This window comes from Nansenia antarctica, assembly GCF_963989245.1.
Source record: "Nansenia antarctica genome assembly, chromosome: 7".
NCBI classification, from domain to species: Eukaryota; Metazoa; Chordata; class Actinopteri; order Argentiniformes; family Microstomatidae; genus Nansenia; species Nansenia antarctica.
The window spans coordinates 58,890,339-58,912,288 of NC_137677.1; the positions used below are offsets into that span (position 1 = coordinate 58,890,339).

The 21,950-nt window shown below is 44.2% G+C and overlaps 1 protein-coding gene across 1 annotated transcript in view; it reads left to right on the plus strand.

Annotated features, from left to right (window-relative positions):
• Window positions 1-1,757: 1,757 nt before the first annotated feature.
• The window catches only part of acvr2aa (activin A receptor type 2Aa), a 37,423-nt gene continuing 17,230 nt past the window's right edge, over window positions 1,758-21,950 (plus strand). Inside the window, exons 1-3 of the mRNA XM_080535597.1 lie at window positions 1,758-1,905; window positions 14,916-15,129; window positions 16,858-16,961. Of these exons, the coding sequence (XP_080391723.1) occupies window positions 1,851-1,905; window positions 14,916-15,129; window positions 16,858-16,961 (373 nt within the window). The 5' untranslated portion in view covers window positions 1,758-1,850. The remainder of the gene's footprint in view (window positions 1,906-14,915; window positions 15,130-16,857; window positions 16,962-21,950) is intronic.

Consider the following 21,950-nt stretch of genomic DNA (forward strand, 5'->3'; position numbering starts at 1 on the left):
CTGCTGAAAGTTGACTTTCGTCCAACATTAGGTGAGTTTAGAATTATAAGGTTCTATCTCCGTTTAGGGCAGTTCAGAGATATTGAGCGTTAAAGTTTTTACATTCCATTATGTTTTGTGAGATGGAACCTTTGTAGGCTATTTTATTAATTACTAACTAAAAAATGTCAACATTTTAAAAATAACACCACACAGGCATTAATAAACACCTAATGGATCAGATTATGTAAAAAACTCAATTTTGTCAAAAATGGAGATAGAACCTTATAATTCTAACGTCACGATTAGTTGAAATAACAATATTGAACACTATCTGAGAGCTGCTATCGATACTACACTCACATCACATACTGTAAAAGTGGGCGTTCACCTTGTCACAAGGCAATAGCCTACCCTCTCGTGATTGGTTGAGTTATAAGGGCTGTGCTGTTTTATCGCTCCCTTATTGGACGCTATTCGTGTCACTCACGGTTGTCAGCCTAGCGTAGTGACAGATGAATATGGGGAAAAAACAAAAACAATCCGTGCGAGCGAGCAGCCATCTTGAGTTAGTACAGTTCTGCCCTGGGAGGAGGAGAGGGGAAAGAGAACGTAGAACTGGGATCGTTCGAGGGAAAACTCAACCTCAAATGCGAAGGATACACGACAAAAACAACCGACACCTGGAGGGATTTCTTTGGGAAAGACCGTTTGGTTTTCCCACCTGGTTATTTTTTTGCCACGTTTTGTGCGAGTGAAAGAAATACGGTTGGCACCGTAAACCTAAACCCGCCAACTAGCTTCGATCTTTGCGCTAGCGAGCTTCATGGATTTCTTGGCTGCCATCATCAGCGCTGTGTAGCTAGCGACTTCATACAGCGAATGTGCTGTCCGTAATTCTTGGGATTCGTTTCCTAACAGAATATCTAAGCAAGAATAGAACGTATTGTAGCCACACTCGTTTGAACTCGAACGTTTGGAATCTAGACTTAGAATCTAGAACGTTTAGGAGCTCCAGAATGCCTGGTTAGTGTGCGTTCTAGAACGTCAACTTTCCTTTTGGATTGATCGCGCGTGATTTGGAAAAGCACGGAAAAAGTGGAATGTTGTTCGCATGGACCAGGCTATCTGGAGCATTTTGCATTTTTTTAGTGGCGTTATTATAATACTCGGCGGTCATTGAGTTGTAAAATACTCCAAAGCCTCGAGTAATTAGTAGTGGAGGTTATTGGTTATGTATGACTAGTTTTGCCAGTAAACAATCTCCGGACCGTAATCTCAGACCCTATGCAAATCTGAATAATGTTAATAACGGCGGTGCTATCGTTGTCCTTTCGGACGACTTGTTGTATGTGTTTAAAGGGCTGCCTTCTTCTCTAAGATCCAGTGTTTTCTGAAATGCGACAAGGTTGTATTACTGTATGGGAGACCCCCAAGACCCCCAATTCAGCAAGGGCACTTAACCAGTAGCCAGCTTACAGTATATGGACATACAGTACAGTTAGTAGAAATCCGCCGGTATAATTTGTTTACTTGCATGGAAATGTATACGGTAGCAACCTATATCCATTGATTTTCCATTGATTTTTTTTTTTTTTTTAAATAGATTTTTCCATAATGGAAGCCATGTCACATTGCCACAAGCTATAATTCACGCCAAGCCAAGGACTCTGAAGAGGATGTTATTAAACACAAACATTTCGCTTTCTCTGCTCCATGTTGCTGGCATTTGCATTCATCTCTGAATTAGACATCGGATGCATTTGCTATAAAAAGGTACTCTGGTTGGTTCGGACCCTAATCCCTCCACGGAATCGTGGCTCCAGGATTTAATCGAAATAACGGGATTTGATCGAAACAATTGATCGAAAATGGGATCGGCGACCAAGCTGGCATTCGGTGTTTTTCTCATCTCTTGTTCCTCAGGTGGGTTTGTTGTTGCGATTGTTGACAAGAGAATCAAGTTATCAAATTAACTTATCAAACATTATTGTTGCTCCAATACGACCAGATAATACACTTGGTTTTTAGATAACGTGTTTTTGCCCACGTACGTATCTCACGTAACGTTATTACTCATTTTCCTTACTACTGCGTGCGTGACATATTACAGTATTGCCTCTGGGTCAGATGAATGTACGGTATTACGGTAATGTACGGTATTACGGTAATGTACGGTATTGCTCTTGAACATTGAACAGCTCTCTTTCAATTTACCGTAGGTCGCCTCACATGCGTATTTATTGCCATACAATCAACTTGTCAGTCAATTGTTGGAATTTGGTATTTTTGCTTTAGACACAGGGTCAGCCATATTCGGCACCCCCGGAACAATTAGGCGTTAAGTGCCTTGCTCAAGGGCACATTCAATCATCCCTCCTGAGGTGGGGATCGAACCAGCGACCTTCCGATTGCTAGCCGGCCTCTCTAACTTAGGCTACCGCCGCCCCCACTGATACTATACAATACACTGATATTGCTGAGATGTTTTTGAATGTTCACCTTTAACCTCTCTCCATCACAACCAGGGTCCATCGCTACAGCCAAGTGAGCCGAGATGGGAAAGGAAGTGAATACATTAACTAGGCCTCTTACTGTACATACAGCACGTTATGTAGAAGGCAGGGCAGGCAGGCAACGTGTGGTGCATCTGAGAGAGTAGCCAGCTGTATATATATATAATGCATTTGCTGCAATGATTAATGCATTGTGTGCTTTTGCATGCAATGTCAAAACTGCTGCATATTTTATCAGGCAGATTCTGCATGCAATTGCAAACCCTATGCACGTGATTATTTTTTGTATTTAATCTGAGAACAGGTGTCAAGTCTAAAAAGAGGTAGTACTGTAGGTCTATAGCGGAGAGAAAAATAAATCTCTTGTATAACCAACAACAACTGCCACTTTTTGATATTAGAGATTTGTTTCATTAAGCCTTTGCACATGATTTACTCTCAGCTTTTGTCCCCAAAATGATTTGATTAATGATGTTACATGCATTAGGCCTGCATTTGGGTAGTCCACCTTTGTTGTCGAGTTGACTCTTGGCTCAGAAATCACAGTTATGATGATCGTGACCTTTTAGTTAATCTGTTGCTGTTAGGTTTTTATTTCTGTCATGATCATACAGCAAGCAGCAACACGTACCGAAATACACCCAATACAGCAGGGCAGGACATCACCCACAGATATACAGTCAACAACACCGTATCAGAGTGAGCCTATGAGCGAGAGCTACAACAGCACCACCACTACAAGTTGGTTGAGAGGTTATATAGAGTAGCAGCCAAGAGTAGCCTACATTTTGTCTTCTGATACATTCAGGTATGCCCTATTTATTACATCTTATTTCATTAAATCAAATCAGACTTTATTTACATGGCACATTTCATACAGGGATTTAACACAGTGTGCTTTACAGGACAACAGATCATGCTTGAGTCTATTGTAGGCTTAGCTGTTGCTGTCTTTACAGTTGTTTTCTTTACAACTCTGATAAACACTCAAGCTTGTTTCTCTCCCATTCATCCCAAAGCAATTGCACAAAAAGGAAATGGACAATCTCCCATTTAAAGCTCACTCGATGGCACTGAAGCATGCACTGAGTGTGTGTGTGTGTGTGTGTGTGTGTGTGTGTGTGTGTGTGTGTGGGGCTGTGTGTGTGTGGCTGTGTGGCGTTTTTTGTTTGAAACTAAGCGCATGCTGCTGTCCCCTTTGCTGTGTGTGTGTGTGTGTGTGTGTGTGTGTGTGTGTGTTTGGGGGAGGGGGGGGGGTGAGGGTAAAGACTTGAGTCATTCTCCCTGAGAGGCAAAGCTCCATTTACTTATCATTAGGCTAGTCAAAGTGCACAGTAAACTGGGCCCTGGCCACAGATGACATTGAGGCAGGATTTCCCGGAGCTGGACTTTAGCCTCAATAGAGGGTGAATGTCACATACCTCACCATAATGCTACTTGAGCCATACAAAGCACACAGTCAGTGAAACTAGGCCCCTATGCAGGTGTTTTATTTTTTGAGGAAGTAGACATTTTCATAAATGGCTTGCAGTAATGCCAGCAGTTTGATTTGGTTGTTGACTATTGATCGGCTTGTCCACGCTGCATTAGTTCCTGTATGGGGAATAATGCTGGAGGTGCGTGCTTGCTGTTTAGGGGGGCCGGAGCTGGATCGGTGCCTAGAGTGAGGTTAATTACCCTCTCCCTTTATCTCATGACGCCGGTTGTAAATGTGATTTGTGGAAACTGTGAAGAATAGTCAGTCTTCTCCCCCTGCCGCACGTTCAAAGAAATCCTGTCTTTGATCCTGTTTACTAGATCGTGAACATTTGAGGTTTTTTTCTTATCTGTGTCCAGAGTTTCTTTTACAGAAGTAGTAGCTTTTAAGCCAGCACACACACACTCACTCACATAGCCTAGAACCACTTAGAGCCTTTTTTATTTTTGTTCATCTGAATGTTTATACACCCCCCATTTGTTTTTCACTAAACTATGTCACCCCTTCATCACTGCTTTTAACCATATAGCCTTTAATCCTCTGATGGTGTTTGTAAAGAGCAGGAGGAGAGTGATGATCACAAGTATTAGGCAGTTAGACACAGGCCCAATCCCATTTCCCTTTTTTACCCCTACCCCTCGTTTGGAGTGCACTCGCTTTTCGTCTTGCCCCTCGGAAACAGAGTCACAAGGGGTAGTGGTTGAAAATCTTCCCCTATGAAATGGGACGACCCTTCAAGACCCTGATACCTCATCAGTAGTATCATAGAAAAGCATCGACGCTCGCGATTCGTTCACAACTTTTTTCACGCTATCAATCGATCAAACAAGTCATAAAATAAAAAAGAACAATGGTTTATTATCAGGCCAGTTCATGACAGAGTAGCAGTGTTCTGTAGGCTAGTAACCTGTGCTTATACCCTACCAGTCTGCTTTGATATAGGACCAGTAACAACAGTGCAACAACTTTGCGGTTGAACTTTAGTTACATTTCGGGTGTCATATGCCATCAAAGGCGACATGGAAATATGTCAAAATGCAGGACTGTCATGCACAAATCAGCCTTAAAACATGTAACATTAGATAGCTAACATTAGACACACAACTAAATACATTGGCATATGCATGTTATAAAGAAAAGGTCAATAATACATTGAAATGACATTAAACAAAGATAATACGAAGGTTATCATAATTTTTTTAACCTTTATTAACAAAGAAAATAATTACATTTGTGGTTTTCTCTTCCTGCTTGTAATTCCTGTTTCCACTATCGTGCTGATGATTCACAACAAGGCATTCTGGGATTTCATAACACTCCGGTTGTGGCTCTCTTCAGAGTCTGGTCCTTATAAACCTCTGTTTGGAGAGCTATGTAGCCCTACCCTTTGGCCCGACCCCTACATGAAAACAAGAATTGGGGCACCCTTACCCGACATGTGAACGCGCAAAACGGAGGGGTAGGGCTGAAATGGAGGGCCAAGGGGTGAAATGGGATTGGGCCACAGATCTCCCGTGGGTGACAGATCAGAGCAATGGAGAAAAATAACTTGACTGAATACATGATAATTCTAGGCTAATATACGCCATTTTAGCTGATGCTTTTATCCAAAGCCACTTACATTGCAGTGAGTAAGTCAATCTTTCCGTATATATGGTCCCAGCAGGAATCGAACCCACAACCTAAGCGTTTGGTTATCGCAACGCTCTACCAACTGAGCCACTGAGAACCAACCACAGCAAGAGTGCATACGTTATGGTTAGGCTAATACACGTCCTTGTATGACGTCAATAATCATATGGACAGCAGCGAGGCTCGTGGTTCAGTTTGTGCACACACACACCTCTTGGGGTTCATTAGTGAAATTCAGTGACTAGTCCTATTGTGAAACCTTAAGGCATGATGTGGCTATAATTACCGCAACTGGAGGGCTGCTGCTGCTGCATCCCTAATGTCAATATTTGGCTACCTGCTTTTGCCCATAGGCCTGGCAGCTGGTCGCTCCAGGCCCATAGTACCCCTAGGTCTACTTCCTGACCTGTATTCCCAGGCTGGCACAGCTGGGTGAGGATCCAGGCTGCTCATCATCCCCAGCAATACTCATCCAGGCAGCCTAGTAGTAGTAGGCCGTTAGGGAGTGACACCCACTTCTGCCTCAAAACAAAGATTTGTTTTTGGGTTGGCAGATAATGCACACTTAACCTTTCAAATGTCGTTTTATACTGTCACACAGTGGTCGTACCGATGGCAGTAGTTGGGAAAAGCCTAATGTATTTGTTGAACCACTCACTCACTCACTCACTCACTCACTCACGAGGGATTATGGTAGTACGTATGTTGTACACTCACCGGACACTTTATTTTAGGAACACTTATACTAATGCTGGGTAGGGCCTCTCTTTGCTCTCAAAACAATCTCAGTTCGTGGTACTGGTTCCACGAGATGTTGGAAACATTCCTTTGAGATTCTGGTCCATGTTGGCATGTTGGCATGATTCCTGCAGATTTCTCAGGTGCACTTTCAAGCTGTGAATCTCCCGTTCTACCACATCCCAAAGGTGTTCTATTGGATTCAGATCCGGTGACTGAGAAGGCCACTAAAGAACACTGAAGTAATTGTCATGTTCATGAAACCAGTTTGACTTTTGCTTTGTGACATGATGCATTATCATCCTGGAAGTAGCCGTTAGAAGATGGGTAAATTGTGGCCATGAAGGGATGCTCATGGTCAGCAACAGCACCCAAATAGGCTGTGGCATTCAATCAATGATTGATTGGTATTAACGGGCCCAAAGTGTGCCAATAAAACATTCCCCACACTATTACACCACCTCCACCAGCTTGGACTGTACAGGCTTTCCTAATAAAGTCAATGAGTGTTTATGTACATAGTTTTTTTTATTGCACTCAGGAGACAACATAAGTTTGATCAGTTGAACAAATAGGTCGTTGTTAATCTTTGGTGGAAAAACACAGTTGATATTGTTTCGTTATGTATAAGTTGCTGCCAATGTTGTTTTCCTAACTACGGTGGCTTTACATTTGAATGTACCGCCGGTTGGTTTACCCAACCCTGCTCCTCTATGCAGAAGCCTACATGCCCCGTTAACATAGAGAAGGAGCTGTTTGTTGTGTTCTGCCGGGCCTGGAGGACCAGCTGGTTTTTCCCCCCGCCACAAAAGCCAATGTTTCACTCCTAGGTCCCTCGCTGCTTCACATGTTAATTTCCCTCTGTATTGTAACAACAAAAGCCCCCCCCCCCAAAATCCCGCCCTCTACTCTGTCCTCTGAATTTTAAGCAGTTCCTTTTGTACAACTACAATTATCGCATTACCCTCAGTGGCTCTTACACGAGGGGCCCTTACAAGAGCACAATTAGAATGTGTATTGCTCATTACCCAAGGTTCTTTGGTCACATTAGGCAGCGACGCCCTCTATTAGAAAATCCTAACCCTTGTATACCGAGTAGAGGACTGGAGCAGCAGCCCATTCAGGCAGTTGTTGCCTTCTATCAACTGATCAAATGGCTACCAGGCAGACGTTAACACGCTAGCAATTGGGGAATAACCCTGGACTGTTCCTTATTCATTCCAAACTACTCAACTCAATATACCATGCAATTACCAAAGTACCGTGTGACACGTTATTACAGAGTAATTACGTTGTCGTTATACAGATATAGGGGTAACTCAGGATAATGTGTACATCTCTTACCACCCCCTGGGCTGGTTTACCCTCAGCGGCTTATTTACAGAGAGAGATCCTTCCTCCCCCTTGTCCCATTTAGGCAAATATAATCTGAGAGTAGGTGACCTGCCTCGACATGATTCATCATTAATGGCTCTCTGATGGACATTCCACCTCAGTATCGTATGCCAGCACTGAGAGAGAGCCCTCATCTTGTGGTCAGATAGCTTCCTGAGGCTTGTTGTGTTTGCCCTACCTTCCCTTTGACTTTTACACTCCCTCTTCTACCCCCATAACTCAGGTTATGATCCTCCAAAAGTGCTGCTTGACCCACAAAAGACCTGGTGCCGCTGTCAGTCAACAGCGTGTGTCCCGTCCCCCCCCCTCACCGACGCACCTTTTCTCTCATAGCACGCTGAAGAGTTTTCATAACAAATAGCAGCGGTACAGGCCCGCTTGTTTGTTGTTTCCTCAGATCGTTATCAGGACTCTCAGTGTGCGCTCAGTGGGGCGACGCCGCTCAATGTAATCGGCTCTTTCTGAGTCTCTCCGTTGAAAAGGTGCGAGGATCCTCGCTTGAGCTCACCAGTTCATCTTTGACACAAGCACTTCTTATTTCATAACCTGATAATGCCTCCATTCACCTCAAGTGGGTAGATCATCGGTTGTTGTTGTTGTTTTTTTAACCTCTCAAGTCAGCGCAGAGGTGGATTACACCGGCCAAGATAGTGTTGCACCACGGACTTAGCTCCACGATTGCTTGAATTATTTATATTTACCAGTTGTAGCTGAACTCAGATTGCAATGCTGCTTACACTGTTTTAAAGGCAAACACATTTCAAAAATCAAACGCAAGTGCATGCCCTTGTTTGTTTTCAGAAGTTGCCACTCCTATTTGCTCCACTTGTTCCCTAGGTCTCCGAGAACATTCTGTTCCCATCTGTAGTTAGCATAGAGAGGCTCACTGTGGCCCCAATGGGTAGCATGGAATTTTAAGCACTCAATACTAAACTCAACCTGCAGCCCCTGTCGCTTAGAGTGGGACCGAATGTGCCACAACAGTTGCAGATATATGGAAGTGCTCAATGGATTGGGGTTACCAGTTCAATTCACAATAGAACAGTGGGTTTGATTGGACTATTCCCTCCCCAAGTAGGGCAATTGACTATCCAATGGAAATATTAGCTATAGACATAGCTAATACATAACATTGTGGCAATCCCAACAATCCCTGTACTCTAATGATTTCTTAGTAATTGCATGTTATGGAGATTAGTTGTTTGTGTTGTTTCGCAAGTGGACTGGGGGGTATTCCATCAACGTTGCTAAAGGAAAATCCAGGCTTATTTTGATACGTTTAGTGGGGTTTATACAAACAATCTGGGTTTATTTTTGATAAATCTCACAAAATGTATAAAAAATAAGCCTAGATTTTCCTTTAGCGATTTACTGGAATACTCCCCTGTTCCTTACACCACTTGTGTAATAACACAAACCCCTCAACTCTGTATACCATGTCACCCCAATTTTAGCCCAGTTCTAGACCTCATGGTGTCCTAATGCTGTTTGTCAGACACAAAGACGGCAGCCCTGTTCATACTGTAAAACAGCTAAACACGGAGATGAAGTCAGATCCCCTAATCCTGGCTGGAATGTCCAGCAGCCTCTTGGTCTCTGCTCCAATTATGTTGCTTATCACTGCAAATGAAGTGTGTCGCCTCACCGCTCCGAGAGTAGTCAGGGGACGTTTACCCACAAGCCAATTTACACAGTGTCTTTTTGTTGCATTATATGCACACCGAGACTTGGCCCTTCCCTGTGCCCAAAGTGTGACTATTTGATACCCAGAACTGAGGCGATAGATAGCTATTCAGAAATGAGGTGCATGCAATAGAAGGATGGGGGGGTCACACACGTTCTGAGTGAACAGAAGAAACGGGATGAGTGTGGTCTTGAGCGGTCCAAACCTGTGTTATTGCCTACAGCATGCTTCATTCCGTGCATGCAAGACCTGTCTTGTGTTATTGGTTTGCGTATCACCCTGTTCCTTCACAAATCAAAAACCCAAGCACGTCGATGAGGTGATTTAAGGCTACTAGCTGCCATCTGCACTGGCAGCTAGCTATACCAGGCTAAGTATATGTGCAGGAATTTGATAGCGAGGCTATAGTTGATTCAGGTTCTACGTGCTTGGCCATTGCCATGTCTCTAAATAAATGTGGGTTGTATTTATAACTGCACTCTGTTTTCACATCCATTGGGGAGTGCCTGTTACACCCCACTGAGTTGAGTAGAGTACAAGAGAGAAAGTGTCTTGCTCACCCCCGCATTTCACCCCCGCATTTCTTCGAGGAACATCCCCCCCCCACCCCTTCCTTCACTTAATCCTGCCCTGCACTGTACGGGACATAATAATAAGGATAATCAGGAGTCTGCGACAGGCTTGATGAGCTGGCAAAATGTTGAAAAAAGCCAGACCATATGTTCTTCAAATTGTAGCACAGCATTTGGAAATTGGAACGGTAATTGATTTGAGGATTTTTTAAAAATATTTTGTTTTATATTTTGTTGTGGACCAAATTCTGCATATGTGGTCTGTATGACCTTACCTCCTTACACTTTTTTTTTAAATGCCTACCACCTCCTCCAACAGGCCAAAGAGTTCTGTTGTGTAGGGGAAACAGGAGCGGTTTTGGGTTAACTGCTAAACCCTATTAGAGAATTTGGCCTAGAATGACGTTTGTATTCCTTGCATGTGCGCCTCACACCATGTATCATAGGTCTCGCCCCTATACAAGTGGCTCTGTTAGTCGATAAATGAACTGTGACTCTCGTCTCGAGCAGGGGAACCCTTTGTGATCTGTGTTTAAGTGTCTGGGGCAATTTGTCTGATTCAATTTGCTGGCCCAGATCTGTAATCATGGTATAGAGGCATTGACGGTTGATGTGCATCTTCGGAAGCAGTCGTCGTCGTCTTCCTCCTCCTCCTCCTCCTCCTCCTCCTCCTTCTGCATTCATCCGAGGCGTGGATGTGACAGTAATTCCGGCAGATTCCCTGTAAGCCTGATAATGGCGACTTGTGTCTCCGGAACTAATCCCCCGGATTTATCCCCAACCGAGGGGCAATTAGCAAATTAATTCCCCCCCCCAAAATGATTTTTTCCTTCATCCATGCCTCCACCGATTTCTCCAGTGCCACCATTTGTTTTTTAATGAGTCATCATGCTGTTATTGTTGTTTATAATACACTTAAATGAATATGAATGAGGATATCGGGGCTGCGTTGGACTGGGTCCATGAGCAATAGATAATGGATTTTATGCATCCAATGCATGCAGAATGTCTCTCCTGGGTTATTTCGGTGCACATAAGATGATACGTTGCATCCGTGAGAGTGATGTTCTCATCCTTGGGTAGGCCTATAATGTGCTTAGTAATGTTTGGTGATAACAGTAGGATGGCCTCTGTGTAGACGCAGTTAGCCTTTAAACACACAGTTAGGCTCATTAGGCGCAAGTAGTTGATGATAAACATGGTATATAAATGCCGTTTAGCTGACGCTTTTATCCAAAGCGACTGACGTTACCGTGAGTGCGTAAATCTTTCTGTATATATGGTCCCAGCGGGAATCAAACCTGAAACCTTAGGGTTGTTAACGACCATGCTTTACCGACTGAGCTGCAGAGGACCATGCGGAGATGACACTGTGTGTGACCACTGTGAATTCCGAGCAGGGTCTGAATACCAGTCCAGTCGGGCTTGTTCGGCACATGTTCAGCGATGTGATTGTTGAGCCTCCGCTGACCCCCTCCCTCTTGTTCCTTGGCGCCAATGGTCTCTTCACTCAACCTGCGTGACCAGTTTCCCAGATCTCTGGCCTGGGGCTCGGAGCGTTCCATGTTTAGCTGGCACTTTGTGTCGCTCATAATTGATTGTCAGCACAAACGTCATTGTAGGTTCTTTGCTCCCTGGCCCTGCTTGTGGAATAGAAAGATCTTTTTTTAGCTTTTGGCCTGACGCGAACCTGAGGCAGGTAACGGTTGTTCTTTCTCTCTCTCTCTCTTTCTCTCTCTCTCTCTCTCTCTCTCTCTCTCTCTCTCTCTCTCTCTCTCTTTCTCACTCTCTCGCTCTCCCTGAAAATAGGCCTCGCTCTTTGTACTTTTCAATTATGAATTGTCTTAGCCTGTAAGAATGTTGTTTGCCTGGCCTACCCCAAGGACAACAATTTCACAAGAGTGGTATTTTTAAATAATATTATGTATCAATTCTTAGGCCTAGTTCTGTCCAGTGAGTAAGAGAGAGAGAGAGAGAGAGAGAGAGGTAAAAATAGGCCCTACAGTAGAGCCTAGCCCTGCACGCTAAAACATGGGTGTGTGTCTGAGCTGCTGTGTTTGTTTATTTCTCGCTGCACCCCATGTTTGCGCACAGCGAAAGTGTCACCAGTGTCAAACCACACCCACCACATCCCTCTGACTGAATGTGACTGTGTTTGTCGGTCAGCGTTACCACTTGAGGTTTCGGTTGGGGTTAACCACAAAAACCAGCTCATATTGTTGTTGTATCTTAAACCATATGGCGCCCTCGGGCTATGGTTTGCTGCTTTAGATTCGACATCCTCTCTTGTCTTTGTGTTTAGATAAGATTAAGTCCCAAGGATTATGCTTAAAAGAGAAATTATTTTGTTTGGAGGTTTTTGGTTGTTTGAGACGATGTTTCATGTAAGCTTTCTTAGGCCCCTGTGTCTTAGCGGAGCTGTAGATGAATAGATTTGTGGTGATCTCCCCTTCAGAGGTGGGTTGTTATGGTTTCGAGAGTCACGGTTCTCGTGGACATCGCGGCTCATCGATGATCCCTGTCTTAGGGTGGAGACTATGTGGGATAGCTAATAGGCCTGTAATATCATTGGCAGTTGTTTGGTGTAACTTATATAGGCTAATGTGTTCTGGATCTGCAGATGTAAAAAGGTTAGTTATGCCTCCACTTCAGAAATGTATGTATGTAGGTAGCAGATCCTAGCATAGACTCTTTTTCTTATGATGGCTGATGTATAGATGACTCACTTACTTTGGATAAATGTAAGTCGCTTTGGATAAAAGCGTCTGCTAAAAGTCTAAAATGTAGGCCTAAATAAGGAAGTAAGTTAGTAGCCTTGTGCATTGGAACACATGAGTCAGTCATGGCATGAGGCAGCTTGACTTAGGATAGGACGCCAATAATGTACAGGAAAGGAATGTTTCTCTATTCATATCAGCTGGTGCGTTCGTTCTAGACTAGCAGCCTTTACTGTGCAAAAGAGATGGGGCTAAATGATTGTCCTGTTATTCAGTAAATGACTTTCACCCCCCCCCCCCCCACCCCACCCCACCCCCGCCTGCTGATTACGCTGAAAACGAGACTCGGCACTCCTGAATGGACAAGCTATCCCATTACCCTCCTGGACCCATGAAATAGAATCACTAACAAATCATATCATGACAAGACAGAGATTTTCCCACACATAATTTGAAGCCACTCTCTCTCTCTCTCTCTCTCTCTCTCTCTCTCTCTCTCTCTCTCTCTCTCTCTCTCTCTCTCTCTCTCTCTCTCTCCCTCTCTCCAGAGGCACTCATCACCATTGGTTAATTACAGGGTTACAGTAAGTCCCTGGTACACACTGGTGTGTGCTGAGTGATGTGTCTGTTAGCGATCACCACAAAGAACCCTGTGCCTGTGGCGCTGAGTTCCTTGTGCACTGGGCAGTGACATGGGGGCATGGCGTGCGACATCAAAGCAACTGGGCATATGAGTATCATGGGGCATAAGAGTAGGCAGAATGCCATGATGTCATAACAGACTGTAGGACACAGTGGAAAAGGCCACCACCATACAGAAGGAGTCTGTCTGTTCATATGGTGTGTGTAGGATTCAGGCCTTCTTTAGGTACATTTGACTGTTTCATATACTTTGTGTTCAAACACTCAATTGGTTATCCAGTCTGGAACATTGCCCCTTTCCCCTTTTTAACAGTTAATGATATTCCAGAGTTGTGTAATACTCTGCTTGCAGAATTATTTTGTTGTTTTTTTACCTCAAAAGGACCGTTGTTGTTTTGTGTTTGGAGCTGCGGTAACGTGTAACAGGGGTCAATAAAGCAGGGCTCTCAAGTCTCACGCATTGGGCGTGAGACACACGCATTTCAACCAGTTCACACGCTCACACGCCACACCTTGTCTCACGCCCAATGCGTGAGACTTGAGAGCCCTGATAAAGTACCTATCTATAGTATAAAAGACAAGCGAATTTCGAAAATGCGAATCATGAAATGCGAATCAAGCTGGGTGTGTTTCCATAAAAGTTAAGCGAATTTCGAAAGGTGAATCATCACATGTGGAGTGTTTCCATTAACTTGGTTGGAGCGAATAAGAATTTCGTCATTTCGAGGATGATGCGGTATAAGCTACACATGTTGTGGAAGTCAACAAACAAACCAGCTAGCATTAGCCATGTTGCAGACTGTCCCACTCAGGGTTGCCAGATGGGGCGGGTTTCCGGTTTTTGGTGGATTTAGCGTTTTTTTTAGACTGGTTAGGCTGGAAGTTGTCATGCCCATCTGGCAACCCTGGTCCCACTGAAAGTTAGGCTAGTTAGCTAGGCTACGTAAAACGACATTTCGTCAGTTACAAGTATAAAGTTACACATATAAGTAAAGCTTTATTTATTTTAACAAAGTGTGGTGTGCATCTCCAGCAGTGCGATATCTGTATACATTATCTGTAGACTCTCCGCTGCTTCACTCTTCCACTTGTTGCGCAACATGGGCCAGGGTTTGTCAAATCCTTTGTTGGGCATCTCGTTTCTTAAGTCCTGGTATATTGTGGCATTTCTAGCAGACATGTGACATGTTTAACAGACGTTTTGATCACACATAGGGGAATAACCAGGAAGACGCAGACAGCAGAAACAGCTGAGGCACGTGAGAGGAAATTCTCTACGTCAGAGTTTATTCGAATGACCTGTTTCCATAACACCTGATGCGAGTCAGAGGCGATTCGCAAAAGGCAAAAACCACCTCAAGCGAGCGTATCGACTTTGTGCGAATTAGAGGCGATTCGCATCGAGTTAATGCGAATCAATCCGTTTCCATAAAACTTCTCACGCGAATCATCTCAAACTGACGCGAATCACCGCGAAACGCGAATCAGAACGGTTTATTGAAACGCACCTTACTATCTACCACATCTGACGTCAACCTTCCCTCTCTCTCTTTTACTCTTCAGGTGCCATCCTGGGGCGATCGGAGACGCAGCAATGCGTCCACTACAACTACAACCCCCCGGGCGCGGAGAGCCGGGGTAACCGTAACAACACGGAGACGTGTCTGGGGGAGAAGGACAAGCGGCGGCACTGCTTCGCCACCTGGAGGAATGTATCTGGGACGGTGGAGATCGTCAAGCAAGGCTGCTGGCTCGACGACGTCAACTGCTACGACAGGTATTGTGGTATTACTGTTGTTGAAGGATTTGTGGGTAATTGTGATTTGTGGTTCGACAGGTACCGTCAGTATATACTGAGCGGGGGGGGGGGGAGCTGGTGGAGGTAGAACTCAGAGGACGGCTCATTGTTAACGCATGGAAGGGAATGAGGAATGCCATCAATCACGTTGGGTGGCATTCCGCATTCCGTTCCGTACGTTGAAATGAGCCCTGTCCTCCTATTTCTACCACCACCGGCCTCCCCTGATACTGAGGGAGAAATTGAGTTGTGTGTGACAGGTGTGGTATGTACATTGGAGGGTGATTTGTGTGTGACTGAAAGTTGCGACAGCCAGGTCCTGAATGTTATCAGTATTTAGTGCAATATTATTTAATACTGCATATCTAATAACATGCATATCATTGTGTGCTGTAGCATGTCTACGGCATAGATATCAGTATAGTGTAAACGATAATCCTTGATATCTGTATACAGAATATTATCTACTACTGTAAGCTAGTATCTCCGCTCTGATGGGCGGCCAAGGCCGTTTCATGCTGATATCGACTAAATGTGAAAAGGGTTTGAAGGGAAAGGCAAAAGGCATGAAAAATCAGGAAAAAAGTGGTTTCTTGCCAGCGCTGAAATGTGTGTGTGTGTGTGTGTGTGTGTGTAACAGCAGTCTCAACTTGTTCAAACAGCTACAGAACCGAGATAAACAGTTGATCTTTCTCTCAAGTGATTCAACACCCGAGATGGGTGTTTTAAACAAGCTAGAGAGTATTTCCTTATTGCCGAACGGACCGCGAGCCAAACACAGATATAGTAACCGCTATCTATCCTTAGCGAGGAGTTATCGCCATACGTCACCACAGATTTGAAGTGTAACACTTCAGCTCTCTATTAGCTGTGTAAACATGTTTTCCTGTTGAGCTTCCCTCCCCTCCTCTTTCATTCCCCCCAAAATCTGATGTTATCTCCTCTCCCTTCCATTCAGTGTGTCAGGCAGTCAGGCAGTCAGGCAGTAGCGCTAACTTTGGTGCCAGAAAAGATTCTCTCTCGGAGCCCTAGCGTGCGAGAGCCGGAACGTCTCAGTTACCTGGCGGCTCTTGTCTTAGCATGTCGCTGAACCCGTTTACCTCCCACCTGCAGTAACCAGATCGATTTGTTTTTGAAGTGTGGCGTGCTGCCATGTTATTACTCAACGCAACACAACAGGTAGCCAGGCAGCTAAGCGGTGGCGCGCGCAAGTGTGTGTGTGTGTGTGTGTGTGTGTGTGTGTGTGTGTGTGTGTGTTTGTGTGTGTGTGTGTGTGTGTGTGTGTGCTCAAAGTGTAAACAGCCAAGTATACTTGCACTTTTATTCTCCTTTCTCCAAATAGTTTTGAAATGAACAACACAATCTAATTAGTCTAATAAGTTTTATATTATATATATTATGGATTTGATATAGTTTCACCTCCCCGGAATGTAACATACTATCTCAATTCAATTGTAGTATTCATTCTTTCTCATTTGTACAGGATGGAAGTAGGCTATTGCGCTTGAACATGATCTGTGAATCACTGCACAACCCAGTCATAGAAAGATATAAAACAACCTTCTTTTCCTCTTTCCGGCATAGTTCTAGAAACCCAAGGTCGGCTTGCAAACGTGGTTGTTTTCTGTTTTGCCGTGGGGCCACAGGGGCAATGTCTGAGTGTCGTGCTTTGTTGTGACAGTGTCCTTCCCTGCTGCTGTTTTACAGTACTGAATGTGTTGAGAAGAAAGAAGGGCCGGATGTGTTCTTCTGCTGTTGCGAAGGAAACATGTGCAACGAGAAGTTCTTCTACAACCCCGACACAGTTCAGAGTGAGTTCACCACGGCATGTTTGTGTTTGTGTGTGTATGCGCAAGGGTCTTTGTTTATACATTTTGTGTGCTCCTGGGTGTTACAGGAAAAAGAAAAACTGCCTTGCTCAACTGTAAACATGAAAACAAACTGTCAGTGAGGCCTCAGAGTGCTCCAACTGTAACCTATTCACGGTGACCACCAACCAACACCCAAACAATATGGGTATGTCTATTGTTTTATGCCATAACCGCAGTGACGGTCAACCTGCTGTCGTGGAATGAAAAAGAAACATAACCATTTATTACATTAGTAACTACAGATGCTCCGATCTGATCGGCGCCGATCGGTATCGGACGATATGGCCTTGATCGGTTTTGATCGGAGTTCTCAAAACGGCCGATCAAACACGGCCGATCAGTTTACATAGAGAAATGGCGTCGCCAGTCTGGCAATATTACACAGTGTCGGAAAGAGACAACAAATATGCAGTTTGTAATGTCTGCTCAAAAGAAATACCGCGGAGGAACGCACGCAAGGTCTTTCAATACCACGAATATCATACGGCATTTGCTGCGTTCGTCGATTCGCTCCGAGAGCGCCGAAGCGCACACTGGGCTCGACGTCATAAAGGGACCGAGTGCTTTGATTGGACGAGAGGCGTTCCACGAGTGCTGGTCAGAGTTCCAGCGCGACTTCACGAGCGTAGTGTAGGTAGTGTTCAGCGACGTCATGTGACCCTGTGAGCAGGAAGTCACTCAGCTAGGCGGCCCATAGCAACAACAACTATTAGCACGCGAGTTTTAAGTCTTCCTCTGTGCACCTTGCACAAGTGTAGATAGCGAGTGACTTTTCAGCATAGCAGGACATATTTTAGATGATAAGAGGAACAGGCTGAGTGCCAAAAACGCTGAGATGCTTGTATTTCTCAAGGCTAATCTGCCAGTGATGCTGCTTAAGAAGTAAGGTTTGAGTCTGAAATCTCCTTAGGTGCAATGTTTTGTTTTTTTGTTTTATTGATTATTGCTGACTTGCTGTCTTATCTCCTCCTAAATATGACTTGAAACTGACTGACTTGAAACAGTATTTTATATTTGGCTATAGCATAGCCTGTTTATGTTGCAGTTTAGTTTGGGTATCAGTGTTTCCTCCAGGAATTTTTACAATGGTGGCGGGTAGCGCTGACCGCGCGCGCAGCGATTCCGCGTGCACGCGCGCTCAAAACAACGACGTAATTTCAGCCAAAACTCGAGGATGGCCCAAAAAAATAAAATGTTTTCCCGTACTTCTCCCGTGTGTCTCTTATTGTCTGTGTCTGCATGTTTTTCCAGCATGTAATTCCGTTGTCAATAAAAAAATCGTCTCCCCTTCTTTTCATTATCATTATGGAGGCTTTATGGTTATCGTTAGCCCGCAGCGCAGAGCGCACAATGTATACGAGTTGACTCGCTGGAACGAGACAGGCCGCAAGACCACCACACACGTGCCATATCATACCGTCTCATCATATTATTACATCGTATTTATCATCATATTTTTCACTATGTGTGGTTACCTGACCATCTTCCTCATCTTCTGGTACTTTTCGTTTGAAATACTTTAACAAACTCATCTGAAAATGGAACCAGGAATTTATGAACACATAGCTAGCTAACATTGCTAGCTAACATTTCTGGCAATTACTTTAAGTAGTTCTAAGGTAGCTGAAACATAATTGTTTCACAAAATAGCCTGATTTAGTTGACCATGAACATCAGACTACATTACGAATGTTCATTTAAAATACTTGTATACTGAGCACTGGTATAAGAACACGAACCATAGAATGCAATAACCCACCGTCGTGCTGATGCAGTGTTGCTAATCAATCTGTAATGGATTGTAACATTTGAAGTAGTTTGTAGACTAGACGCAGCCTAGATGTATTCGACCAATCACAAAACAGTTTTGCAAGCGCGTCGCTTCGCGCTTGTGGGTGTGTCTAGCGCTGTGAAGGTCTGAGTTTTTTTTTTTGAGAAATCTGAATGGTGGCGGAGGAAATTCAATTGTGGCGGCCCGCCACGAATAAATGCATGTAGAGGAAACACTGGGTATGTTTATTGTTCCTCAGGAAAGCTACAGTATAAGCTCCAAGTTCTCTAAGAGCCCCTAGTTCCTCTCATTCGAGTGGAATGTTGCACATTTGATGTGACAGTGTACATTTTATTTATTATGATTTTTATTTTCACATTTTATTTGTTTTTCCTGAAGTAAGCTACAGGTGGTTGTGAATTCAATAAAACAGATGGTTGTCAATTCATGATACTTTCTCATCTCCTAATTTCATTTGAATACTTAATATACAATGTCAATGGTGTTAAGAATAATTAAAAACATAAATAATGCTACACAATAAATAGAATGCTTCAATTGCCATTTTCGACGCTGTGATCGGTGATATCGGATCGGCAGATCACTGATTCCAGTGATCGGTGATCGGCACCAAAAACCCTGATCGGAGCATCTCTATTAGTAACAACAATCTTCATTGGATAACGTCTCATAACCCTGATGTCATATTGACTGTTCTGGGTAGTCGGTACTGACACGGACACAGATTTCTTGGAATTTCCTGCGGACCGCCTTACACACGCAGGGCTACTCATAGAGCTGGGGGCGGCTGTGGCTCAGGAGGTAGAGCCGGCGTCTAATGATCGCAAGGTCGGTGGTTCGATCCCCGGCTGGCCACGTGTCGAGGTGTCCTTGGGCAAGACACTGAAACCTAAAATAGCTTACTGCCATGCAAGGCGTGGTGTGTGAATGTGTGTGTGAATGGGTGAATGAGAAGCCGCTTTGGAATAAGGCTCTATATAAGTGCAGTCCATTATAGAGCCAGGAAGCTCTGCAGAGTCTGTACACACTTGAGATTATTCAACCGTCGTCCTCGCATGCCACGGTGCACTTCTGTTTGTGTCCCCCAGGAGGTGCTGGAGTGTTTACAGGACAACGTTAAGCACGCATCAGAACATCGATACATACAGCTCACTTACACACTCAGAATGCAAAAACATTGTATTTTACTGTATATATGTAATTAATTGTCCAAGTGCACGCTTTTCCTTGCTTTTGTCGGTTGCCTCTTGCACAGCATTTTATGGATCAGTGAAAGTAAGCTGTCATGTTGATGTTAATATTATTCTGCAGGCTATAATATATACAACAGAAAAGCTTTGGCGATCAATAAAAACACATCCCCTGATAATTATGATTTTTTTTGGGCCAAAAAAGAAAAACTAGCAATAATTGATTAGTACAAAGTAAATATGTAACTCGACGAGTTTTCAAATTCACTTCAAAACCCAATTTGATAAGATGGCTTGGTCTCAAGCCAGAAATGTATACTTTTGAGTGTACACATTACCTCCCCTGAGCTGTACCGAAGTCTGGAGTTCTGGTTTTTCTGTAGTGTTTTTTCACTTCCATTGGTCCCAAGTTCCTCTATCTGGTTCACCTCCATTTTGTTTACCATTAGAACAAACAACACGGCCGCTATTAACCAATGGGTGTCCAGTGGGTGTGGCCTCTCACATACATGCTTATGTCAAAAAGAATCAATCCCATCATGATTAAACTTGGTGCACAGGTCCATTGGGCTCTCAGGGTCATACTTACGGACCGCCCCCCACGGTTCGGCAGGCATGTGTACCGCGGATCAATTGCGAAATTTAACCAATTAATAATATTACTTAATATTAGTTAATATCTCTTGTAAATCACAATGTGATTTGCCATGAAAAAATAGACGCGACAGTTGTGTGCTTTGTTTGCGCAATGACAGGTTGATAATCTAATACAATCCACAGCAACAAGTGTATCATGGCGAATGCTAGTAGTAACGTTGGCGGCGGAGAATAACTCGAAAGGCCTCCCTCGTCATTTAAATCCCATGTATGGGAGCACTTTGGCTTCTCTGTCAATTATAACAATGATGGAAGAAGGGTGGTCGATAAAAATGTTACGGTGTGTAGGCATTGTGCAACGATAAAGTCGTAGGAAGGAGGCATTCATATTTGAATGTGGCCACACATTTGACGCGACATCACTCTGGTGTGTTGACGGGAGGCACGAAAAAGGTAGCTCGACAACTGTAACGTTCCGATTCTGTTTATATTTGTTCCGATTCCCGCTAGGGGCTAGCTAGCTAGCTAGCTGCGATGGCATGTGCCATAGCGTGTCCTGCGTCATGCCCCTGGGATTGCTGTGTCTTTCAGATTACAGCTGATCTGTCCTCCTTATCCCCATTGAGCTAACAGGCCTCACTGTTAAACATCCTCTTAATCGTGACTCAGTCAGCGCAGAGCAGAGGAGGTCTAGCAAGGGGCTGTGACATTGGCTGGCTGCCTGCCTGCCTGCTTGCCGCCCTTTCTGCCTGCCTGCCAGCCTGCCTGCCTACCTGCCTCCACTGAGCACTGGCAGAGCCACGGGCCTTAAGTCCTGGAACTCACGTTCTTCCTCTGCAGAAAAAACAACGACCTATTGTGATTGTGACACAACCTCGATGAAAGATGTTGAATGGCCCTCAGCTTTATCAGGTCATAAAAACAATGTTATTGTTTGATAGCGCCACCCCTCTTTCTCGGAACACCAATTGTTTGAGTACAATAATGGAATAGTCTTATCAATGCAGTTCAGAATCTACATGATTGTGTTATTTGTTCTTTCTGAATCAGGAAAAGGTATACACAAGAGGGTGTATAATAGAGCTTAGGGGAAGAGTGAAGGGGGGGGGTTCTGTAAGCAGGATGCTCTGCTTACGCAACATAACGTGTATTTTCGCGGCAGCAGTGACTAACTAGATGTGGAATGCCCTGAATATTTGGAATGAAACGCTCACTGCCCCTCTGCGTGAGCCTGACTGGAGCTACCGAGGCAGGCAGACAGACAGACAGGCAGACAGACAGGCAGACAGACAGGCAGACAGGCAGACAGACAGACAGGCAGACAGACAGACAGGCAGACAGACAGACAGA